The 22,802-nt window shown below is 54.6% G+C and overlaps 1 protein-coding gene across 1 annotated transcript in view; it reads right to left on the bottom strand.

Annotated features, from left to right (window-relative positions):
• The window catches only part of TUBGCP3 (tubulin gamma complex component 3), a 34,661-nt gene that overhangs the window by 1,239 nt on the left and 10,620 nt on the right, over window positions 1–22,802 (bottom strand). The window contains exons 6-21 of the mRNA XM_070471393.1: window positions 22,006–22,178; window positions 21,212–21,330; window positions 20,490–20,615; window positions 19,546–19,614; window positions 19,070–19,202; window positions 18,415–18,581; window positions 15,048–15,158; window positions 14,617–14,725; window positions 13,630–13,819; window positions 12,427–12,562; window positions 12,016–12,084; window positions 10,206–10,341; window positions 5,086–5,174; window positions 4,601–4,732; window positions 3,275–3,415; window positions 365–481 (exon numbers count right to left, since the gene is read on the bottom strand). Coding sequence (XP_070327494.1) covers window positions 365–481; window positions 3,275–3,415; window positions 4,601–4,732; window positions 5,086–5,174; window positions 10,206–10,341; window positions 12,016–12,084; window positions 12,427–12,562; window positions 13,630–13,819; window positions 14,617–14,725; window positions 15,048–15,158; window positions 18,415–18,581; window positions 19,070–19,202; window positions 19,546–19,614; window positions 20,490–20,615; window positions 21,212–21,330; window positions 22,006–22,178 — 2,017 coding nt within the window. The remainder of the gene's footprint in view (window positions 1–364; window positions 482–3,274; window positions 3,416–4,600; window positions 4,733–5,085; window positions 5,175–10,205; window positions 10,342–12,015; window positions 12,085–12,426; window positions 12,563–13,629; window positions 13,820–14,616; window positions 14,726–15,047; window positions 15,159–18,414; window positions 18,582–19,069; window positions 19,203–19,545; window positions 19,615–20,489; window positions 20,616–21,211; window positions 21,331–22,005; window positions 22,179–22,802) is intronic.

Here is a 22,802-nt window from a genome sequence, read left to right as displayed (position 1 = left end):
AAAGCAAGCTCGGAAAAGGAACCTGCTGTTTTAATTCCGAGCAGGAAAACCCAGTGCTATGCTGCTCACCTTCCACGTGACTAGAAAGCACGTGGAGTCAGGAAGCCCCGACGGGAGACACTCAAGAATTGAGGAACAGACGCGCACTGGAAACCAAGGCCTTGGGGCCCGGGCCAGGGCCAGGGCTGAGTCACTACTGGGCCCCCTGCTCACACCACAGACCGTCCTCCACTCGGGGGACGCGCCTGGGAGTTCTGACCCGCCTCTGAGCCACAAAGATGAGGCTGGGCTGACTGAGCGAGGCCTGTCTGTCCCACGACAGACATGTCCCTTGTGGGGGACGGCACAGGGCATGGACACGCACCTGGTAGAAGTGGGTCAGAATCCGCAGCTGGGAGCACATCTTGGGGATGGACTCCCGGAACTCCTGGACCCTCTGGTTCTCCTGCTCCTCCTCTGCTGCTGTCACGCCCCACTGGCCCTGAGTGAGGAGAACCAGAGGTCAGACCCCGGACGCAGGCGCACGCAGGCGGAGGCAGACATGGTGGGAGAGCTGTTTCAGGGTCGTCTCCTCATAGTTCTGATGCACGGGGTCGTGGACATGCAGCCGGGAAATCACCCTGCTGCTGCACCATGTGGGAGAGGCTGGGATGCCCGCTCCAAGGCCGTGGTGTGCACACGTGTGTACAGGTGTGTGTTTGTTGGGGGGCTCCGAGGCCGTGGTGTGCACACGTGCGTACAGGTGTGTGTGCGTGTTGGGGGGCTCCGAGGCCGTGGTGTGCACACGTGCATACAGGTGTCGTCTGGGTGAGGGGGCTCTGAGGCCGTGGTGTGCACACGTGCGTACAGGTGTGTGTGCGTGTTGGGGGGGGCTCCGAGGCCGTGGTGTGCACACGTGCGTACAGGTGTGTGTGTGTTGGGGGGCTCCGAGGCCGTGGTGTGCACACGTGCGTACAGGTGTGTGTGTGGGTGAGGGGGCTCTGAGGCTGTGGTGTGCACACGTGCGTACAGGTGTGTGTGTTGGGTGGGGGCTTCAAGGCCGTGGTGTGCACACGTGTGTACAGGTGTGTGTTGGGGGGGCTCCAAGGCCGTGGTGTACACACGTGCGTACAGGCGTGTGTGTGTTGGGGGGCTCCGAGGCCGTGGTGTGCACACGTGCGTACAGGTGTGCGTGCGTGTTGGGGGGGGCTCCGAGGCCGTGGTGTGCACACGTGCGTACAGGTGTGTGTGTTGGGTGGGGGCTTCAAGGCCGTGGTGTGCACACGTGCGTACAGGTGTGTGTGTGTTGGGGGGCTCCAAGGCCGTGGCGTGCACACGTGCGTACAGGTGTGTGTGTGTTGGGGGGCTCCGAGGCCATGGTGTGCACACGTGCGTACAGGTGTGTGTGCGTGTTGGGGGGGGCTCCGAGGCCATGGTGTGCACACATGCGTACAGGTGTGTGTGTGTGTTGCGGGGCTCCGAGGCCGTGGTGTGCACACGTGCGTACAGGTGTGTGTGCGTGTTGGGGGGGGCTCCGAGGCCGTGGGGTGCACAAGGGCGTACAGGTGTGTGTGTTGGGTGGGGGCTTCAAGGCCGTGGTGTGCACACATGTGTACAGGTGTGTGTGCGTGTTGGGGGGGGGGCTCCAAGGCCGTGGCGTGCACACGTGCGTACAGGTGTGTGTGTGTGTGGGGGGCTCCGAGGCCGTGGTGTGCACACGTGCGTACAGGTGTGTGTGTTGCGGGGGGGGGGCGAGCGGTCAGAGAGCAAAGAACAGGATGGGCTATTGCTGGAAAACACGACTTCCAAACACGAGACACACAGAAGGATCCTGTATGTATCCTGGACACCTGATCACACTTGTGGGTGCTCCAGGAAGCTGGGAGACAGCAGAGAACAGCGTCCCGGGTCCCCGCACAGGCCCTTCAATGTGCAGGGGCCTCAGGTCTGACGGTGGTTTCTCGAGTCACAGCCTCCTGAACGTTGATTGCCCCTCAGGCGTGGTTTCAGCTTTGCTGACTCCTGTCGTCTGGACACTACACACCAAACAACCCGCCTCACCATGCAGGTCTGCTCCGAGAGGCGCTGGCGCGCACAGCAGGAACCGTCTGCAGACAGGCCTGGGCCCAGAGTGCAGGCTCACAGCTCCCAGGAAGGGCAGGTTCTCCAGGCCAGGGCAGTCTGGGAGTCACAGCATGGCTGGCTTTCCCAATACTGCCTGCCCGCCACGCAGCAGACACGCACGAGCATGTGAAAACGGGTGCTCCAGGGAGCGTGTTTACTTATTATCACTCCCACTTAGTGAATCGGGAAACTGGGCTCCGGCAGGGCAAGTCAGCAAAGGCAGGAAGCCAGTGACGGGCGTGGGCCTCTAGGCTATCCTGCCCAGGAGGCCCTGGGGGGTGTCGCCAGCTCTGATGTCTCAGCCAAACCCTGCTCCTGGCAACGCAAATGGAGTGAACACGAGTGCAGGACACATACAGGATTCTTCTGTGTGTCTTATGGTTTTCAAGTCTTGTTTTCCAGCAAGAGCCGACCCCGCTCTTTGCTCTCTGGCCCCACCTCCTCCCCAACACACACACCTGTGCACATCACGGCCTCGAGCGGGCATCCTGGCCTCCCCCCACGGTGCAGCAGCAAGGTGATTTCCCAGCCGTGCGTCCAGGACCCCGTGTGTCAGAACCGCGAGGTGACGGCCCTGAAACGCCTGTATCCACATACACTGAAGACAACCTGCCAGATGCGCTGCTGTCCTCCAAGTTACACCCCCACTGACACAGACCGGAAATACGCAATACAACCAAACTGCGTCAGCTGAAAAGCCATCCGTCACCACCCGGAGAACAAGCACCCTGAAAAAGCCAAAGCCTGTACAGATTATATCCAATATAAGAGATCCCACGAAGACCCAAACTTATTCAATATTTGTACTTCAAGGTCATAAATGAAATACTTCAGTGAGGTCACTAAAAACAGCCAAAGTGCAAAAATCCAGTTCCTGTGTGCACACGTGTGTCCACCAGCTCCAGATGGGTGTGTGCAGAGTCAGGCACCGCCCAGCGGAGACACCGACGCAGACGGACATCTGCACATTCCCTGAGGGACACTGGCCAGAGACCCAAATTTCCCGTGCACTTGGCCTTCGTTTGTTTTTAAGCTGGGTGTCGGTGACCACCCAGCTCACTCAGGACCCAGCGGGACACAAGGTGACCACAGCAGAGTCCCTGCGGGCTTGCAGTTTCCATGGCAACCGCTTACCACCTAAACCAACATGCCAACTGCCCCCAAACCACACCTCAGCTTCCCGCTGCTTCTTCTTGTCCTCAAACTGCAGGCGTCTCTGCAACTCCTCCAGGGCGGCCCTGCAGATGGCATCCTGCGTGCTCTGAAGCTCAATGATCTGGTCGAACACGGCTCTCAGCTGGTTGAGAAGAGCCTGGAGAGAGAGGACAGCCTTTTATGAACAGAGCCCCCAACACACATATTAATCACTACACTTTTCAAATAATACACTGACCCTTGCGAAAAGCCGCCGTAAACCCAGACATCGACTCTGACTCTCAGGGGCTCTTAGCTGTTCTCACTCAACCCACACCCGTCCCAGGAGCCCACGTGCCCTGGGCCACCACAGTGATGGGAGCGGCCAGAGCCAGGCCCGCCCACCCTGCCCTCCTTTCCCCTCCGCGACCTCGGGAGTCCCCCACGCTGCCCAACCCCCGGAGCGCGGAGCCGCGTCTGCAGTGCAGCCACTCGGAGGATCAGAAAGAAACGGGAAAGCATCTATTCTTTTTTTTTTTTTTTTTTGGTGACATATGCCAAAACCAGACCCAGGAAATATGAGAGAAAATTCTTTAAAAAATGTAAGCAGATTCTGCAAGGATTTTCAGAAAATGGCATCATACCACGCTTTGCACCAGGAATGAAAGGGCGGTTCTGAACAAGTGTGACAGCACGTCTGCTTGATTCAAAGTATCTTTGCCCAGACACGGATGGCTGACCAGCCGACTCAAAACTCAGATGGAAGGAAAGGCCCTGCAAAGATCATGCTCCCCAAAAGGGCTCCTGAGGCAAGCGGAGGTTTAGTGGGGAGCAGCCCTCAGCAAGCCTGACATGTCACTGAAGTCACACAGTTAACGTCAAAGATGCACTTGAAATTCTACTTCCTACTTCACATTTATCTCAAGTGAAAGCAAAGTGTTGCTTATTTCCCCTTTGATTTCTGAATAAAATCAAAGCTCCCAGAAGCCTCAGCACACGTAAGACACAACATCCAGAGCAGGGCCTGCATGAGGGACTGCCAGCAACAAGGGGGTTTATCCTGATGGATGGCCTGTCCTGACTCTGCAGCCGGGGCCCAAGCCCATGCTTCCACCCGTGCCCCTGACAAAGAAGCAAGCCCTGAACGCTCATTCCCGAGCTGCCTGGGGGTGTGTGTGGGTCAGAGGTCACTGTCCATCAGGACAGCTCCCCCACCAGAAGCACACGAGGATGGCACTGCCCCCCCAGCACGCTCTCCCCGCCTCATGCTCGCTCCTGCCTCAGCTCCGCTGCTCCAGCCCCAACGGGAGACCCAGACCACACACTGACCCGCCACCGTGACAGGTCCGTCCGTCCGCCTTACCCTGGAGTCAGCGTCTAGCAGGCAGCGGGAGATGACGGTGCCCAGGAAAGCCTCGTGCGCGGCGATGATGTGGTCCAAGTCCTGCGCCTGCCGCACCTGGTTCCACAGCTCGTCCCAGGAGCACTCAAGCACCTAGAACGGCAGCCAGGGCCCTGGGGAGCTGGCGGCACGGCCAGCCCAGGAGCCAGCACCCAGGGCCCGAGGAAGCAGGCAGGCTACGCGGCTGGCCTGGCCTGGGAACCGACACCCGGCACCAGAGGGAGCAGGCAGGCTGCGCGGCCGGCCCAGGAACCAACACCCAGGGCCGGAGGGGGCTGGTGGCACGGCCGGCCCAGAAGCCAACACCCTGGGGGGAGCAGGCAGGCTGCGCGGCCGGCCTGGCCCGGGAACCAACATACAGAGCCGGCGGGAGCAGGCACGCAGCGTGGCGTGGCTTGGCCCGGGGACACCATCTGGACCGGGGTACGGGGCTGGCCGGGACCTACCTCAAAGGTGATGTAATACTGCATCTGGTGGATGAAGTGGACCATCTCGGATGCCAGGATGTGGCAGTGGTGCAGCACCCCGGAGAACTCTGCAAGACAGGGGGGCGGCCGTCAGACTCCAGGGCGGCCGCGGGGCGGGGCGGGGCGGGGCGGTCCTCCTGCAGCACCAGCTCTGACACTCGGCCCGAGGCTGGCAGCCTTCTAAGCCAGCCTCCGGGTGCAGACAGACAGGGCCGCCCAACCAAGCATCACTACCACAGAACGTGAGGATCTGATAAGAAACGCGGAAAACAACGTAACTGAACTTGAAGAAAAAGTTATTTTATAATAATGCGGTATCTTGTATAAGATCAATTTTATGGTTTCTTTACAGTTAAGTCAGTCTGCCTACCGTGCGTGAGACTTACTATCCCCCAGCTATTTGGAGACAAAAATGACATCCCCTTACAGAATATGACCTTGTCACCTGAGAAGAACGTGAACTTGGAGGGGATGGGCAGAGTCCAGACTCCACTCCCGTTCTTTATAAAACCAGCAAAAGGCTGGAGGGTCACCAGGGAGCAGCCGCTGTCTGCTTGGACTTTTCACTTATTCAGGGACTCTGCTGGACCATTACGGGATAGCACTGTCCCCAAGGCCCCATCAGGGACCAGCGCTAGAGGGATGCCGACAAGGAGACATGCCCCCGGTCAGATCTGGCGCGCTGCCAGGGCCACCCCAGGCCTGTGCTGAGCTGCCCAGGCAAGCTGCTCGCGGCAGCTGCGGCTCCGGAACCGTCTGCATCCCTCCTCAGAGAGGAGTGACCACGCGAGACACAGGAGCAGGGTGACGAGAACTGTGCGCCGTGAGCCTGAACTCCCCCCAAGCTGAGGCCAGGCCACACGTGGGGGCTCTGCAGGCCACAGAGCTCCTGGCCGGGGGGAAGCTGAGGCACAAGGCCACTGGACTCACAAGCCGTCAGCTGGTCCTTAACTCCGAGCAATACAACTCACACCTGAAGCAGCCCTGAGTCACTCTACCCAGGGCCTTGGGAATAACGTCTAAAGCACAGTTAAAACATAAGTACTTCTGTTTTTATGACTGATCCACAAATATGCACATAATTCTAAAAATCCCGAGAGCAAAGCAACCTTAGCCCTGAGGTCCCGTAAGGACACAAGTAAGCACAGCTCCCGCTGGACCGAGTGGGCAACAGACAGCTTTGCACAGACACCAGGAGGGCCCACCTCCCCTCCAGCTGACCCAGGCGTCAGACTGTGTGCGATTCTCTACTGCCCCCTCAAGGCTGAAGGAGGAACTTCAGGGCTGGCTTTAGACACACCAGCTCTCAAGGGTTGGACCCCTCCAGGCTTGGCTGGCCTCTGAGCATGTTCACCAGATGCTTCTGCCAACTGGAGACACACTGGAAACAGCCTTGAGTTGTTAAAAACACAAAAATACCCTAAAACCAGGTACTCACATCACTTGGATCTATAGCTGCTGCAGCAGTATTTAAACGTGACTTTATCAATGACCCACACAGCTCATTTCTCGAGGCCCTGGAGTCAGAGGACACTGGTAAGACCTCAGGTCTCCCCTGGATTCGGGGCTCTGATCAGGGCCAGGCCTCCTGCAGACCCATCTGACACCCACTGCCCACTGGGGCCCCTGAGCGCTGCTTCCTGATGGCCGGCCTGGAGCCCGGGTGAGGCACTGAGGCAGGAGACCAGGAAGCAGCCGAGGCCCCAGCCCGGCTGGGCGGTGCTGCCCAGCAGCTGAGCAGAGCGCTAACCGCCCAGCTTAGAAGCCAGCAAACAAGACAAGGACGCATCACAGGCCTGTGGTCACTGAGGACGACCTACTCCTCCACAGGGACAAAAACGAGCCACAAAGGGAAGTTCACAGCGAAGAACGCCTACCGACCTCAGAGCCACCATTCCACAAGCCTGAACCACTCCAAGTGTGAGATGGACCGTTACCATATTCATTGCCAAGAAAGGAAAACAGTCCCGAGGTGACGGGGAGCCAACCACTCCTCCCTGTCAGTTTTATTTCCAACAAGGACCAAAAAGGGGCTCTTTGAACACTATTCTCTGGGGAGGGGGCCTCCCTGCACTCCCCCCCCCCCGCCCCCGACACAAAGGCTGAGAAAGAACACACGAAGCTCATTCACCAGTGGGTCTGGACTGCACCTGTCCGTCTCATCTGGTTACATCGTATCTGAAAGATAAATCCAGTTGCCACTAACAGCAACAGTTTTTAGATTCACTGAATCTAATGAAAAAATTTCCATTTCTTTTTAAAGAAAAATATCTTTAAAAATCTTTAAACCATTTCAGATCAACATTCTCTTTTGTCCAGCTAAATATACATAAATGGATTTAATCGTCTAGGCAGACCATTATCAAAAACTCTCCTAAGCAAATCATTTTCAGGCCTATTTATTCCAAACAACTGACCGTGATGAACGTTACTAAAATGACACCTGGGATGATCATCATGGACACTGTGCACGTGGCCAGACAGACAGGTTCACGTGTGAAGGGCTCACAGGCTGTTCACAGGAGCATTTTGTGAATCTTCCCGTATTTCTGCCTCAGATTTACAGTGGGAAGGACATTTCTAAACCTGCTGTGTTAACAAGACGAACCACCTGATGGATCTCTGCTCACCAAGCTGCCTGGCCATCAACAAGTAAAGTACTTCCCTATAAGTTAAGTTAAAAATAAGAACCCTGTACCCCAACAGAATCAAGGGCAAAAAGGGTAATTTGCTGGAAAAAGCAACACAAATGACACAAAGAAGACGGTGTACAGTCCAAGGCAATTCTAAAGCATTAGAGGAAACTAGCATGAGCGTCCAGGGTCTTCCCTGGGAGCTCAGTGCTTAGGACTCTGCACATCCACTGCACGGGGCACAGGTTCCACTCCCGGTCGGAACTGAGATCTCGTGTGCTCTGGGGCATAGCCAAAAAATAAAGTAACAAGTAATAAAAATAAATGAATCTCAATTTTCACCTATCAAATTGACAGTTTGAACAAAATATCCAATGTTAGCCCCCGCAAAAAAAACCCCAACCAGCAACACAGACAACTTTCGACCAGTGAGAGCTGTGCTTGTGGGGATGTAAGTTAAACCGGTACAGCTTTCCTGAAAAGCAATCTGACAATATGTACCAAGAGAGTTAAAATGTAAACACTAACAAATATAAGTATTAGTAAGTATAAAGTAAGAGCAAGAGTCATACCTGTTAACACAGCAATTCCATTTCCAATTCACCTATTCTAAAGAAATATTCAGAAGCATATAAATATATTTATAAAACACTTATAGCATTATTAATATTAGTGGAAAATAGTTTTAAAAAAAAAACTACTAACCAAAGAGAAAAGATATAAAATATGTCCACATGAGGCAATATTATGCATCAAAAATGTTTTACAAGAAGTTTAATGACAAGGGAAAAGGTTCAAAGAAGCTGAAATTGAACATGACATCATAGAATTAAGTTAAAATTACACAGAAAATTGATAAAATAAATGTATTAGTTATCTCCGAGAAGCAAACTCACTGATGATTATGCAAAGTAAGAGAGAAGCCAGTTCACACAGACACTGCTGATACTCCGAGAAAACGCACCGCAACCAGCTAACACGTTAAACTGCTACAGAGCTCAGATTTCCCCACATCTATAAATATTAGTTGCTTATGTAGAAGAAGAGTAAAGTAATGACAAAGTCCATCCATCACACTGAATGGACCCACATCAGGCAGCGGGGAGGATGGGAACCCCAGGCCACGGGAGGAGGGCAGGGCAGAGGGAAGCTGGGGCGCCACAGGGAGGGGGGCAGAGGGAAGCTGGGGCGCCACAGGGAGGGGGGCAGAGGGAAGCTGGGGAGCCACAGGGAGGGGGGCAGGGGGAAGCTGGGGCGCGCCAGGAACACGGCAGGGGCGCCTCCTCGCAAAGGGCCCACAGGCGAGGCAGCGCACGGCCACTAGAAGGTGGATGCTGAAGGCGTTTACCATCCACAACCACGGCAGGATCTAACAGGACACGTCCCCTCTGGCCTCCTCCCAGCTACGTCAGGGGCCCCACTATCCACCTTCTCAGAAATGAGCCCAGAGGAAGCCGGGCCAGGAGCACAAGGGCGTCACGGGCCACTGGCCGGGGCCCGGGGGTGCGGGCAGCAAGGGCACCCAGCAAGCCTCGACTCCGCACGATCACACAGGGCTGGGTGCCCACCAACCCCAGCCTCGGGGCTGCCCCTGATCTGAGCTCGGGGGCCTCCGCCCGGTGAACGGGCTGAGCCCACATGGGCCCCGTCACAGAGCCTGCTTCCACCACTAGAGGACTGAGGGCGTGACCGCTTGCTCTTCTCTGGTGACGTCACTGGTGGAAATACTTTCTCCAAGGTTCTGACCACATCCCTTTCAATATAAAGACTTCAAAATCACAACTGAAGTCATTCAATATTTATAACATTAAAATAAACTTGACTATCTGACAGAGTTTTATTAACAGTTTTTAACTGTAAAATAATATAAAATCTTTTCATGTTCTGGTTAATGATCCAAACCAGTATATGAGGCAATTCCCAGATAGACTTTAATTAAAACACTAATAAATGAATTATAAATGAGCTGGTGATTTACTAAACGGCTTTCTTTCCTTAATATTTGTTTTAAACATGTATGAACACTGTATGATTCTGTAAGAAACTTCATGGCCTAAAAAAAAGCTGCTGCTGCTGCCAAGTCACTTCAGGCGTGTCCGACTCTGTGCAACCCCATAGACAGCAGCCCACCAGGCTCCCCCGTCCCTGGGATTCTCCAGACAAGAACACTGAAGTGGGTTGCCATTTCCTTCTCCAATGCATGAAAGGAAAAGTGAAAGTGAAGTTGCTCAGGCGTGTCTGACTCCTAGCCACCCCATGGACTGCAGCCTACCAGGCTCCTCCTCCCATGGAATTCTAAACTGACTCAATTTGTTTTTCTTGATATGCACTGAAGTCAAGATAGCGATATTACAAACGAGCCTCTTCACAAAAGACAGACCCAACAGCACAAAAAGAAACCACTTTTCAATTTCTTTAAGGACTTCCGCTTTAGAGAGGCTGCGGACGCAGTGGGAGGGCGGGTACCTGGCAAGTTTCTCAGGAGCTTGGCATTGCACATGTGCCCCTTCCGGATGTCCGTGAGGATGTACTCCATCCGCTTGGCCCGCCACAGGAAGTTGAACACCCGCAGGTAGTGGCTCATGCACTCTCGAGTGAACACCTGGCAAAGAGCAGAGCACAGACTGACGGGATCCCAAGACACGAGGGTCCGGCCAGGGCAGGGCTCCGTCTTCTTTTTATTCCAGAAACAAAAGCTGGAGGACACAGAGACAACTCCCACACCTTCTAAGCAGTATGTAAGCACACATGGTGCATTTTAGGGAAGCTTCATTGTGTAACAACCTCGCTGACCACTCACATGCCAGAGCACACTCAGCAGCCTGGCCTGACGACCAGAGGTTCTGTGTGACGGCCATTTAGCTGAGCACATACCAACCCAAGACAAATGCCCACCCTAGGGCTGGAGGGCAAAGACCAGATGGGAAGCGGCCACTTCCCTGCGAGTCCCCGGCGGACACCCACCAACCAATGAGGAGACCCCTCGTCCTTCCAACCCAGACTCTCCCATCGGCATGGAAATCGACGCCTATCAGCCACAGGTAGGATCTATCCCAAATTTCTTTTCAAATAAATCTATGATACTAACTTCTTTTCCTAACTCTACTCAAGCTTTGAAAAATCTAACATTCTGAAGACATAACATGGCAGGATCGATCATTTATGCACAAGGCATGCAGTGCACAACCTCGGTACTATAATAATTAACTATATATGCAGACCAAGTTCAGTTTAGCTGTTATTCCAGACACATTTTGTGAAATAATCAAGGCAGCTGGCTTTGCTATGGTATCATTTATACTACGAAAAAAACACATCAATATACGATATTAACATGGTAGATGATAGAACAGTTTCCAACAGTTCGTTAAAATATCCGGTTTTGTACACTAAAATTACTAAAACTGTTTAAGATATACATCACTGGGGAAAAAACTAATTTGAATATGACCAAAAATAAAGCTTGAGAGCAGCTATGTATTGAAAACATGGCAGCTATGGTCTGGGAATCTGTGTATAAAAACCTGCCCTGGCAGCTGCCACCTTGGAGAACGGACGGCAGAGCCAGCAGCCGCAGGGGAGCCGGGCCGCTCGGGACAGGCAGGCCAGCCAGGACCCCGCCCGAAGAGGCCACAGGGAGACGCTGCAGCGTCCCAACACAGGGTCTCCGGAGAATGGGAAGAAATGGGTGTCTGCCTTCAATACTTCAGGGTGAAAGCGACAAGCAAGGTCAGAGGGATCTCGGTCAAGGACACACACCCGAGTCTGTGAACGAGACAGACTGGGCGTGAAGAGGGTGTCTAACCCCAGATGCAGGAGAGAGCTCGGCTGGTCAGTCCTTTGTGATCCAGGAGCCATTCAAGGAAACAGTGCTTTTCTTTAAACACAGTAAAAGCACTACAAACAACAGGACAGCTATTTCCTCAGTCTTTTAAACAAATAATAAACATCAAATTTTATCTAAGTAGTAAAAATACGACTCCCCTAAAATATACTTCATAGTTCCCTTCAAATGATCCTAAATTAAGTCGCTCCAGTCTAAGAATAATGGAACAAAATGAATAATCCATTTATTAAGCACCTGCTGAAACCTATGATAGGATAAACAATATTTTTAAGAATTCTTAAAATAACAGAGTGCTTTAGCACTCTAACTCTCTCTCCCACGCGCGTGCACGCACACACACAGAATCCGGGTATGTCTTGGTGCCAAGCGATCACTTCCAAGAGAAGCGGTCAGAGAAGAAGCAGCTCTGAAGCCACCCGTGGGTCTTACAGTGGCGATGGGGCCGTCCACATGGTAGTCCAGGCTGAACACGTCCCAGCCGGTGTCCCCCGGAGAGATCTGTGAGAGAGCACACACAACTGCAGGGCCTCCCACCCCCACGTGGCCACAGCCCTCATACAGTCACACCCCGAGGAAAACACATTGAATGAAGCCCCGTTTCTAAACCCACTCAGCGGTGTGGAGTCCCAGCTGTGCGAGCAGAGAAGCGCATCTCTGTCCACACCGCGCCCTGCATCTGGACAGTGGCAGGCACACACAGGGAGGAAGGGTGCCTCCAGCTCAAATTCACCACCTCCCCCTCCAGGCCACCCCCCAGGCTAGAACAGACACGACAGCAGCGTTTCGACCCCCAAGGAGGACACGGCCTCACGGGCCCCGCCTGGGACCCAGGGTCGGTACCTCCAGCAGCCTCACGTCCAGTCGCTTGAGGATCTCTGGGCTGTCAAACTGGGCGTTGGTGGCTCTGACGGCGGTCTCCAGAATTCCAGTCAAGTTGTGCTGGTACAGAGTCGTAGCCGGACGGGCAAGCTCTGGCCTTCACAGATTTTTATAAAAGTAAAAGAGAATGTTACTTGAATTCACAATGATCTCTGGAGAAACTTAAAATTATAGAGTTCTAATTAAAAAAACTAAAGACAAATGGAAATGATACAACACAGGAACAAAAGTTTCAAAGAATTAACTGTAAGTAAGATTTCATCAAGCATTTAGGGCAGTAAAACATTTCTTTAAAATTAATTTTGACTCAGTTTAACACTGGGCCTTGAATGTTTTAATTCCTGAAACACTTAAACACGCCACATGTTAACAAACACTGTTTCTAACTTAAGCCCGGCCTTGGAGCAGCAGGAACCCCTGGAGCCGCCAGCAGATTTCCCGTGGAAGGACTGGACACCACGTATCTGCACCGTCAGCAGACCCTGAGGATGAGTGACATCCGCGTCCCCACTCACAATGCTAACATCTTTCCGGCCGAGCGCGGCCTGAGTTTAACAGCACAGCCTGCCCTCCCCAGGGGTGCACAGAAACTGCCCCCGCAGCCTTCACGGCACAGGATGTCGGCAGGAAAGGCTGAGGAGACCAACAACGCCAGCATCGCTCAGGGGACCTGAGGCAAGCTGGTCGGGGATGGTGCCTCCTTCTAAGTTAGAAACTGGAAACGCTCCTTGGAGAAGAAACAAAGCTTTCATTTGATACCAAGGATGAGACGCTCCAGTTATTAAAACCAAGCACAAGGCAAACACGGGTGAGTCACCCAGATGACGAGATCTGTAACGTGGCCTGAACGTTCAGACACGCCCACTCCCCCCACACACTCACATTGGCCCCCATTTGCCCTACAGACAGCGTCCACCTAAAGCTGCGCCACCAGAGCGGGGCACGCCCCTCACGCCCGCCGGGGCCTGTGTTCACAGCACACGTGCCTCCGTGACCAGGCAGGCAGAGCCGGAGGGACTGACGCGACGACCTGACGAGACTTCATCTTCCCAAGGTTTTAAGAGAACTCAACAAATCTCTAGTGGCACTCGCTGTTTAAACAACCGCAAGACCCTAGGCCGTGCTGAAATCTACCGCACACGGGAACGTCTAGTGCCGTCTCACTTGAGCAAGTCCATCAGGTGCCGGATGAAGTCCCCCTGGCCGAGCAGCAGGTACCGACGCACAGCCTGCATGTGGTCCAGCAGGCTGTACTTCCTGTTCAGGACGTCCAGGAGATACTTGCTGGTCTCAAAATAAGCTGCGTCAATTTTCCCCTGAAACGCATTTTCCAAATCTGTGAATAAGTCTGCAGCTGTGAAGAACAAAAGGGGAAAGCACACACACACATAATTGCGTTTCACGGAGGAGGAACAAGAGGCTCACACACACGCGTCAGCCTACCCTATGGCCCGCGGCTCCTCACACGCACACGCGTCAGCCCCCGCCCGCCCGTGGCTCCAAGACAGGCCATGGGAACCGTCGGGGCCACCAGCGTCCCCAGCTGTGACCCCAAAGCGCTGCTGATGCTGGACATTAAGCAGACACCTGTGTTCCCACCTGGGGGAGACCAGAGGACACTGCTTGTCATGTCACAGATTTAAAGGTCACAGCCCTTCCACAGCGGAGCCAACTCCAGGCCGCACTGAAACACTGGTTCTGGGGGCGCGGGGCGGGTCAGGGTGATGGTGGGGAGGATGGTGTCAGAGCTCTCTCGAGGATAAACCCGAGACAGCAGGTGTTACGGGCGCCGTGGCCATGACACTTCTTGGCGTGAAGGCTGGGTGCCGTCAGCACGCAGCCACATCAGGGCATCACAGGCCCCGGGGAGGCCAGACACCACTGGGGCAGCTGGGGGACAGCGTGCGGGGCGGAGAGACCGAGCCCCCAGCTGGTGTCCCCAGCTTCCGACGGAGGAGGGGGGCACCTGGAGCTGATACACACGAGGAGCTTCTTCATGCAGATTCACACCCATGTAACCCAAAACCGCGTAGAGAATACATCTCAGTACATCTCAACACTGCATTCTACTTAGAAGTCCTAACGACACTTGAGCGAGCGAGGAGACCCCCAGTGTGCAGGAGCAGGCTCCTTGCCACCGTTGCCCCGTACCATCCTGCAGGGGCTCCGCAGACCTGGTCACTGCGATCATCTTCGTGGGGGGGGTCTGGTCGTGACACACCTGGTGCAGGAAATTTATCGACTTTCCTATCAGAAGGACCTAGAAGAGGAAAACTCCCTGGAGTTACCTTTATTCAGAATTAAAACGATCACACATCCAGTTCTACAAACATTCACGAGCCACAAATTCTTCTACTGACTAAAAACTAAATGGCAGGAACATTGCGAATAGTTATCAAGTTAAGCCCAGGACCTGAAAAGACTATTAACAAAACACATACAAATACATGTTGATGCAGTCAATTAACATACACTTCAACTCAAGAACGCAAACCCTAAAAGGCCAGAAGACATGCTTCCCTGCAGACTGGCCTTGTCCGCGGGGGCAGGCGCACACTGATGCCTGGGCCGCGGGAGCCCACCTTCCGGGACTGGTCCATCGTCATGAAGGATGGGATCATGGACGTGCGCAGCGTGTATTTGTCATGCCACAGCCGGTCCGTCTTCACAGTCGGATCCGACGCCACGAAGAACTGCAAGTGAGGAGGCAGTGAGACGCGACAAAGTGATGCTTCCAGCAAAGTGCTCACTAACTGCACAGCAGAACACAAGCAATCCTAGAACTCCAGATACAGGGGGACCTACCGTTTACGTTAAAACTTGTTTTAAAGGGCATTTTGGACAGATCTCTCTAAACGCAATCACTTACTCCCCATTTCTTGTAACAAAAGGGAGCTAGACAAGCTTTTCCCTTAAGACACGAGGTGGTCCTTCAACCACAGCCCCTGCTGTGTACATGGAGGGCGGGCAAGGGAGGTGCTAACCCGCAGGGACTCTTCCCAGGCCTCTGGGCCCGTCTGAATTGTCAATTCAAGCTGACCCAGAGTGTTCCTGCCCTCCTGCATCAAACAACTGCGTCTCCCCTGCAGGGGTGTCCGCCCCAGCCCTGCAGGGCCCAGCTCTGGAGCACAGGCGCCCCGCCTGAGGCACACAGCTCAGAGGGCGGACGTGGCCAGGTCCTGACCTGCGCATGGCCAGTGCCAGCCACCCAGCAGCGCTGCGGGCAGGGACCTTCTCGGGGCGGCTCTGCCCTGAGAACCACCGCACTCGGAGGCTTCCTGGTCTGCCTCCTCAGCCCCACCAGCCCAGGCACCAGCCTGACGGCTAACGGCAGAAAGGACTCGGGGCGGGAAGGAGAGAGGAAACTACGTCAGCACTGCTTCCAGCTCCTCTGCTACTGTGGCGAGGACGCTCTCCCGTTCAGTCACAGCCCTAACAGACGCGTGCTTTTATTTCTGTAAACTCCATCTCATTCTCTACGTCCAAGTCTGCTTCTTTCCTGTTACACTCGTTAGTCTGCTGTATTTTTTAGACTCCGCGTGTGAGCACTGACTCCATACAGGATGTCTCTTTCTATGACTTATTTCACTAAGCATAGAGGCCCTCCAAGCCCACCCACACCGCTGCAAATGCAAAACCTCCCTCTTTCCTATGGTGTCTAGTATTCTACTGCAGAGACACACGTCGCTTCTTTCCTCATTCACTGCTGACGGACACTTAAGCTGCTTCTGCACTTCAGCAACTGGAAACAAAGCTGCAAACAGCAGAGTGCACACATCTTTTCAAATGAGTATTTCTGTTTGGCTGCACACCCAGAAGTGGGATTCCTTGAGAAACGCCTATACTGTTTCCACAGTGGCCGCACCAATTTACATTGCCATCAACAGGTTCCCTTCTCTCCGCACTCGCCAACATTTGCCATTCTTGTCATTTTGATGATGGCCAACTTGACAGGTGTGAAGTACCGTAATACCTCACAAACAACCGTGTGGTCTCGGTTTGCATTTCTCTAACAACTGGCGATGCTGAGCATCCCTTCATGTGCCTGCTGTCCATCTGGACGTCTCTGTTGGAGAAACGCCTATTTCAGAAGACTTTCAGGGCTCTGGTCTTGCCCAACTAGCGGGCCCAGAGACAGTTTTAATAATGCCGCAGAAGTAGCAACGCTCAGCGGTCACCTGGAATTTTCTCTTTCAGGAAAAAGGAGTGAAAACTCCTCCCTGGGGTGCAGGTCAGTCCCACCCAGAGGCGGTCAAGGCAGGTCACTGGGCCTCCCTCTGTAGCAGCAGGGAGAGGGGAGTGTCCCAAGAGCAAGGAAACATGGGTGTTCAAGAGAGCTGCCTGGGAGGCCCACGAGAAAAGCCCGGGGATAGGGCTAGATGAAAAACAGTCCTGCTCAAGGTGAGTCACGTGAAGCGCACAGAAGCTGGGATAAGCCCATGGGGTGCAGGGTGGGTGGGGGACAGTCCCCCAGCGCTGGAGACAAAATCAAACCTGCAGGTGCGCCCACCCCCCACCCCCAAGAGAGCCCACCTCCCAGGACTGACTTCAGAGACGCTCAGAAACACACACAGAGGCGCATGAAAGCACGGTTGCCTCACTAACATCGGTGAAGACGCACAACTACAAGAACACAATCTGCTCAGACGAGAGTCGCCGGGTAAAGCACCGCATCCACACAGGAGCCACGCCATGGGGGGGGGGGGGAGGGCTGCAAAGCACCCGAATGAACACACAGGGACACCCCATGTGTGCTCACCAGGGAACAGGGCTCCCAGAACAGACGCACGGGGCCCCGTGTGTGCTCACCAGGGAACAGGCGCCCAGGACACACGCGCGGGGCCCCCTGTGTGCTCACCAGGGAACAGGGAGACCAGAACACACGCGCAGGGCCTCATGTGTGCTCACCAGGGAACAGGGCGACCAGAACACACGCGTGGGGCCCCGTGTGTGCTCACCAGGGAACAGGGCCATCTGCGGTCGTTCTGCTTCCATTAGTCACATGCAGTTTCACCCACGAGAAATGAGGTGAACCCAGGAGCCCGGCCACAAGGGCCAGGACCTCCCACTGCCCCTCCACCCACACCCACCTGCCAACCCCTAGGCTTTGCCAAGGTCAGGGACACGTTCATGCTAGAATCTGCTTATTTCTTAACCGCTTACTGTGTGTTAAAGCTACAACTTCCACTTAGTCCTCCCCCTTTACTAACATGACAGTGACACGGTCGAGCGTGGGGCCCTCTCTACTTCTGTCAGAAGTCTGTGGTTTCACTGGACGACTCTGGGTAAGTGACTTTCAGACAAATACGTTGCTTTCTAGCAGAACTAAGTGTGTTTCAATAGGTAGAATACAAACACACATATAAATAGCCTGGCTCAGGTAACCAGTAACCACGCGAGGCAGGAGAACACACAAGGCCCGCCTCCAGCACAGACCAGGACTCAGGGCCCCAGGCCCCGGCTCTGCCGCCAGCGCGCTGAGGAGCAGGGACATGTCCGGACTACTGAGTTGCGGGAAGAACCATTTCCCACCAAATGCACGGCTCTGCTCGACGCCATGTCGGGAGGATAGGCTGGCCCGTGGGTGCGCCCGGCGCCTCGCTGGTCTAAGAGGACGCCTGCAGGCCCGGACTGTGGGTGTACCCGGCGCCACCCTCCTCCAAGGAGACACCCACAGGCCTGGCCCGTGAGTGCACCCGGTGCCCCGCTGCTCAGAAGAGACGCCTGCAGGTCTGGCCCGTGGGTGCGTCCGGCGCCCCGCTGCTCAGAAGAGATGCCCGCGGGTCTGGCCTGTGGGTGCGCCTGGCGCCCCACTGCTCAGAGGAGACGCCCGCAGGTTTGGCCTGTGGGTGCGCCCGGCGCCCTGCTGCTCCGAGAAGACGCCCGCAGGTTTGGCCTGTGGGTGCGCCCGGCGCCCTGCTGCTCCGAGAAGACGCTGCGGGCCCTCACCTCGTGGTGCGTGTCCTCCAGCTCGCCGTCGTAGATCCAGCGGTACAGGAAGCTCAGGACGGGGTGCGACACCAGGCTGAGGATGTGCTGCACCAGCGACCGCATGGACGGGTCCCCTGTCTTGGTGTAGGCGTGGACGGCTGAGGCCAGCTCGCCTCCCTTCCTTCCTGGGGACACAGAAGCCAGCAATTGAACACGAACGCCAAGGCCAAGGCACAGAGACAAAGTGAGGGGGAAAGAGCAAGGGGCTCCCGGCCAGGGGAGCACATGGAGAGGAAAGTACCGAAACACAGGTCAAGGGCGGGAGAAGCCCAGGCAGATGCACACGGGGGGCGCGTGCGACGCGGCTGCTGAGCTAGACCCGGGCGGGAGGCCAAGGAGAGGCGGCGGAGTAAGGGCAGCCCCTACGAGCCCTGTGCCCCGGGGGCTTCGGGCACAGGGGGCCTCTGGGAACTAGAGCCCCTCCCCGCCCTCACCTCAGGGAGGACCTGAGTGCCACAGGCATAAATCCTGGCCCACGGTCACTCCCCCCGAAAGTCCAAGTCTATCCATCTGTCTTTGGCAGCACCCTTCTGGCTGTTACGCATAAAGGGCAGACACAGAGATAAGCCTCAGTGACACTCCCCAGAGCTGCCTTGAAACCGAGCAGAATGACCTTGGCAGTGGTCCACCAGGGCTGCCAGGGTCTTCAGTCTTATCTTGGGGTCGTAGGTCCACACCAGGAGGCGCCGGAGCGTCAAGCTGCTCTCGAGGCCCAAGTTCACACCCTGATCATCCTCCAACTGCAGCTGAAAATCAGGAACAAAAGAACGCCTGAGTACAGCCACCCAGAAGCTCAGTCACGTCTTAACCCACACAAAGTCCCAGGGAAGGGGTGATCCTCACATAAACGAGACAGAGGGCCTCTGGGAGGGGACAGCTCCTTCAAGATACAGGTGGTCTGCCGCAGGGGGACAGGACCCTTAAAGTGAGCAGAGAGCTGACTCCAGGACACACCACAGCTCTACAGGGGCCCAATCCTTCCAACAGGACCATCAAATCTTAAGATTAGAGTATGAAGAAATGTAGGAATTCTGGAGAGGGGAACTTTGTAACATTTCAGATCATGATGAAATAAAAACAAGGGCTTACTTGGGAGTGCAGAACGGAGAGTAACCGGTAGTACTCCTTGAGTTCCTGGTGCAAGGCCGCACAGAAGCTCTGTAGAGAAAGAGGCAGGAGGCGGTCACTGCGCTCAGGATGGTCACCACGCGGCGATGCAGCCCAACCGTGCAGGACGGCTCTGAGACAGAACTCAGGGCCGAAATGAGTCTGCTTCTGTCCAAGGCGCTCGTGCAGGTAAACCACCAGCACACACAACTAACAGTGGTGGGGAGGTCGTCTCAGCACCGGATTTGCAGGAGCGCAGTGGAGAGATGCAACGCCTTGCTCATAACCTGAAGGGTGTTCCCTTTAGACACTGATGCTGTACTTTCAGCTACACCCCTTTTAACCTGGTTCATGGAAGTAGCTGATTTACAATACTGTGTTAAGTTTCAGGTGAACAGCAAAGTCGGGAAGATCATTCCGAGTACGGAATGGCAACCCACTCCAGTATTCTTGCTGGAAAATTCCATGGACAGAGGAGCCTGGCAGGCTACAGTCCACAGGGTCGCACTGAGTCGGACACGACAGAAGCAACGTGACATATATGTAACCAAGTCACTTTGATATGTACCTGAAACACAACACTGTAAACCAACTATCCTTCAATTAAAAAAATTTATTTTTTAACTGAGAAAATCAGGTCAAAGGGAAAGCTTTTATTAAAATACGTAAAGTGACTCGGACAGGTCAGTGTTCCTAAATATCCATTAAACATTAAAAAAAATTCCTGTTTGATTACCTGTGTCAGTATTTACTATGTTTGTTATTTTCTTGAGTGGACCATAGCTTACACAGTGTATTATCAAACCTGCTTCATGTAAAAAAAGCCCACCTGAAAATGACTTTCATATGACATTCTAAGGAGATTAAGCACTTCCCAAGGTGAATGTCACCCAAATTCCCAGGTGTCTTATTAACAAGGAACACACCTGGCCAACAAGTCCAAACGAACGGTCCAGACTTCTCTGGTCGGTGTACTTTCTGATTTTATTGTGCAGCCACCCCAACTCAGCCAGCCTCATAGCTGTATCCCTCAAGGATTTGTTCAGATTTGCCTAAAAAGAAACATGTCAACAGTTAAAAAAAATACTTTAACACTGGAATTTTAATTACTACTTTTTTTCAACGACTTGTACTTTTATATTTATAATTCTTAGGCTTCAACAGAAAACTTAAAGATAACTAACACAGCATCACTGAAGTGAAGACAGTGAGACCCAGGACACAGAAAGCACCGTTGTTGCAGGCAAGCGTCAGGCTGGAGGCCCACCGCCCAGGAGTGCCCGGCGCGGCCGGCTCAGTCTGTGATGTCAGCTGCCTGAGTCTCAGCTCAGAGACAGAGAAGGACAGACAGTCAACAAAAAGGACTGTGAGAAAGGCAGGCTCCGGAGGAACCAAGCTGAGCAGGCACACCTCACGTGGGACCCGTGTCAGCAGCAAGGATGCCAGGACAGCGGTCCGTCAGGTAACCCTGGCACCAGCGTCAGGATGCAAGCGGTGACCGCAGAGGACTGGACGGCACGGGGCCAGGACTGCCAGCTGCAGACCGCCCGCGTCGCCCAGCGGCACCTCCCAGACCAGCGGCCCCCGCCTGGCCCTGGGGACATTTAGTGACACCCGCGGAGCGCTGCAGCGGGTCGAGGGACCGTACCTTCCCCTCCACTTTGTAACAGTTGTCAGCAGCGCTCATCTTGACGTTCCTGCCATCTATGCCCTGGAAGACGTACAGAATGTCTCTGACAAGGGCTGCCTCAGTGACCTCCACAGCACCTGTAACACGGCATCCGTAAGATGAACTGTATGATACAACTCGTTTTAGATCATATATTTACAACCACAACAAAATTTAAAAGCTAAATGAGTTTAAGATAAAAAGAATATGAAGTTATATTTTTAAAAAAGCATTTTCTGAAACGCATATGGAGATAATTTGTCTCCAAAAGTCTTTTTTTAAAGACAAAGCAGTCTGCGGGAGGTCAACACACGCTCTGGGAGCCACACGAGCCAGCCCAGAGGGGTGGTAACACCCTCGCGCGGCGTGAGAAGGCTGACGACACAGCAGGCCTGCGGGCCTGGCGCCGGCCCCACCACAGCAAAGGCGCTAACACACCAGAGAGGGCTCATGAGCCCCACAAACCTCGGAACAAAGGCCGGCTGAGAATTCAGCTGTCACCCAACATCACAAGGAGGCAAGGCCGGAGAGGCGAGGTTCCAGTGGGAGAGGCCCCGTTAGAGCACAGTGGGGCCAACCCTCCACAAACACAAGATAAACATAAAAGGGCCGGCCTGGCCTGTCGGCAGGGAGGAGGGGGCACACCCAGGGCCACGCCCGGCAGTCCTGAGAGCAGGCGGGGCTGGGCGGCAAGGCCAGACTCAGAACATGGCGCTGCGCGAGGACGCCTGTCGGCTGGAACCCCTAGAAACCCAGAGCCCATCCTCACTCACCACCCGTATCCCCATCTCTCCGCGGCCGCGTCACGTTGCGGGAAGCCGCGCTGGGGACGCCTTTGGAGGTAGTGGTTTGTAAGGAAGGCTGGCTTGCAGTCAACGTCCACGCCAGACGGGCGCCCAGCTGCTGCCGAAGACAGTCGCCCGTCCCCGGGCCCGGGTGAGACTGTCTGAAAAGAGGAAGTGCTTGCTGGGTCCCGCACGCCAGGCTAGTCACAGAGGTCGCTGAGACACTGCGGACACGCTTCCCGAGTCACCACACTGAGCAACTGACCCGTGTGAGCCTGAGACCTGTGTGGACGTCTCTCCCCGACTGCGGTCCCCCCGGGCCCCTCCCGCCGCCTGCAAGCCCTCCCAGCACAGTCACAAGGCGACCCGGCTCTGCCTGCAAACATCCACATACATTCCCAGCTCAGATACTCTAGGATTCACTACTGATTTTGCCCTGGAAACACATCAACGTTTGTTGAGTAAAAACCGACGCTACTGCCCCCTCACTCTCTCTCAGCCTTCACAGCACTTGACGCAAAAAAACAGTGTGATCTGCAATCAGCGTTAAACACAGGGCAACACCAACCGTAAGGAGAGGCCCACCCCAGGTTAGGACGGCGCTCAGTGACCCAAGTGCCCCGTGAACTCCAGACGGAACCGGAACAGCCCGACCTCCTCCCCTCCCCTTGGCAGGGGAGACACTAAATCAAACTGTGGTTTTGAAAATAGTTCTAAATGTGAGGAAAAGTCTAAAAAACCACTTCAGTTCACATTTCTCTACACCACTTTCTCAGTATCATGAC

This window comes from Odocoileus virginianus, chromosome 8 (genome assembly GCF_023699985.2).
Source record: "Odocoileus virginianus isolate 20LAN1187 ecotype Illinois chromosome 8, Ovbor_1.2, whole genome shotgun sequence".
Taxonomy (NCBI): Eukaryota; Metazoa; Chordata; class Mammalia; order Artiodactyla; family Cervidae; genus Odocoileus; species Odocoileus virginianus.
The sequence above is the reverse complement of the archived record's forward strand: the minus strand, read 5'-3'. Positions and strand labels throughout refer to the sequence as shown.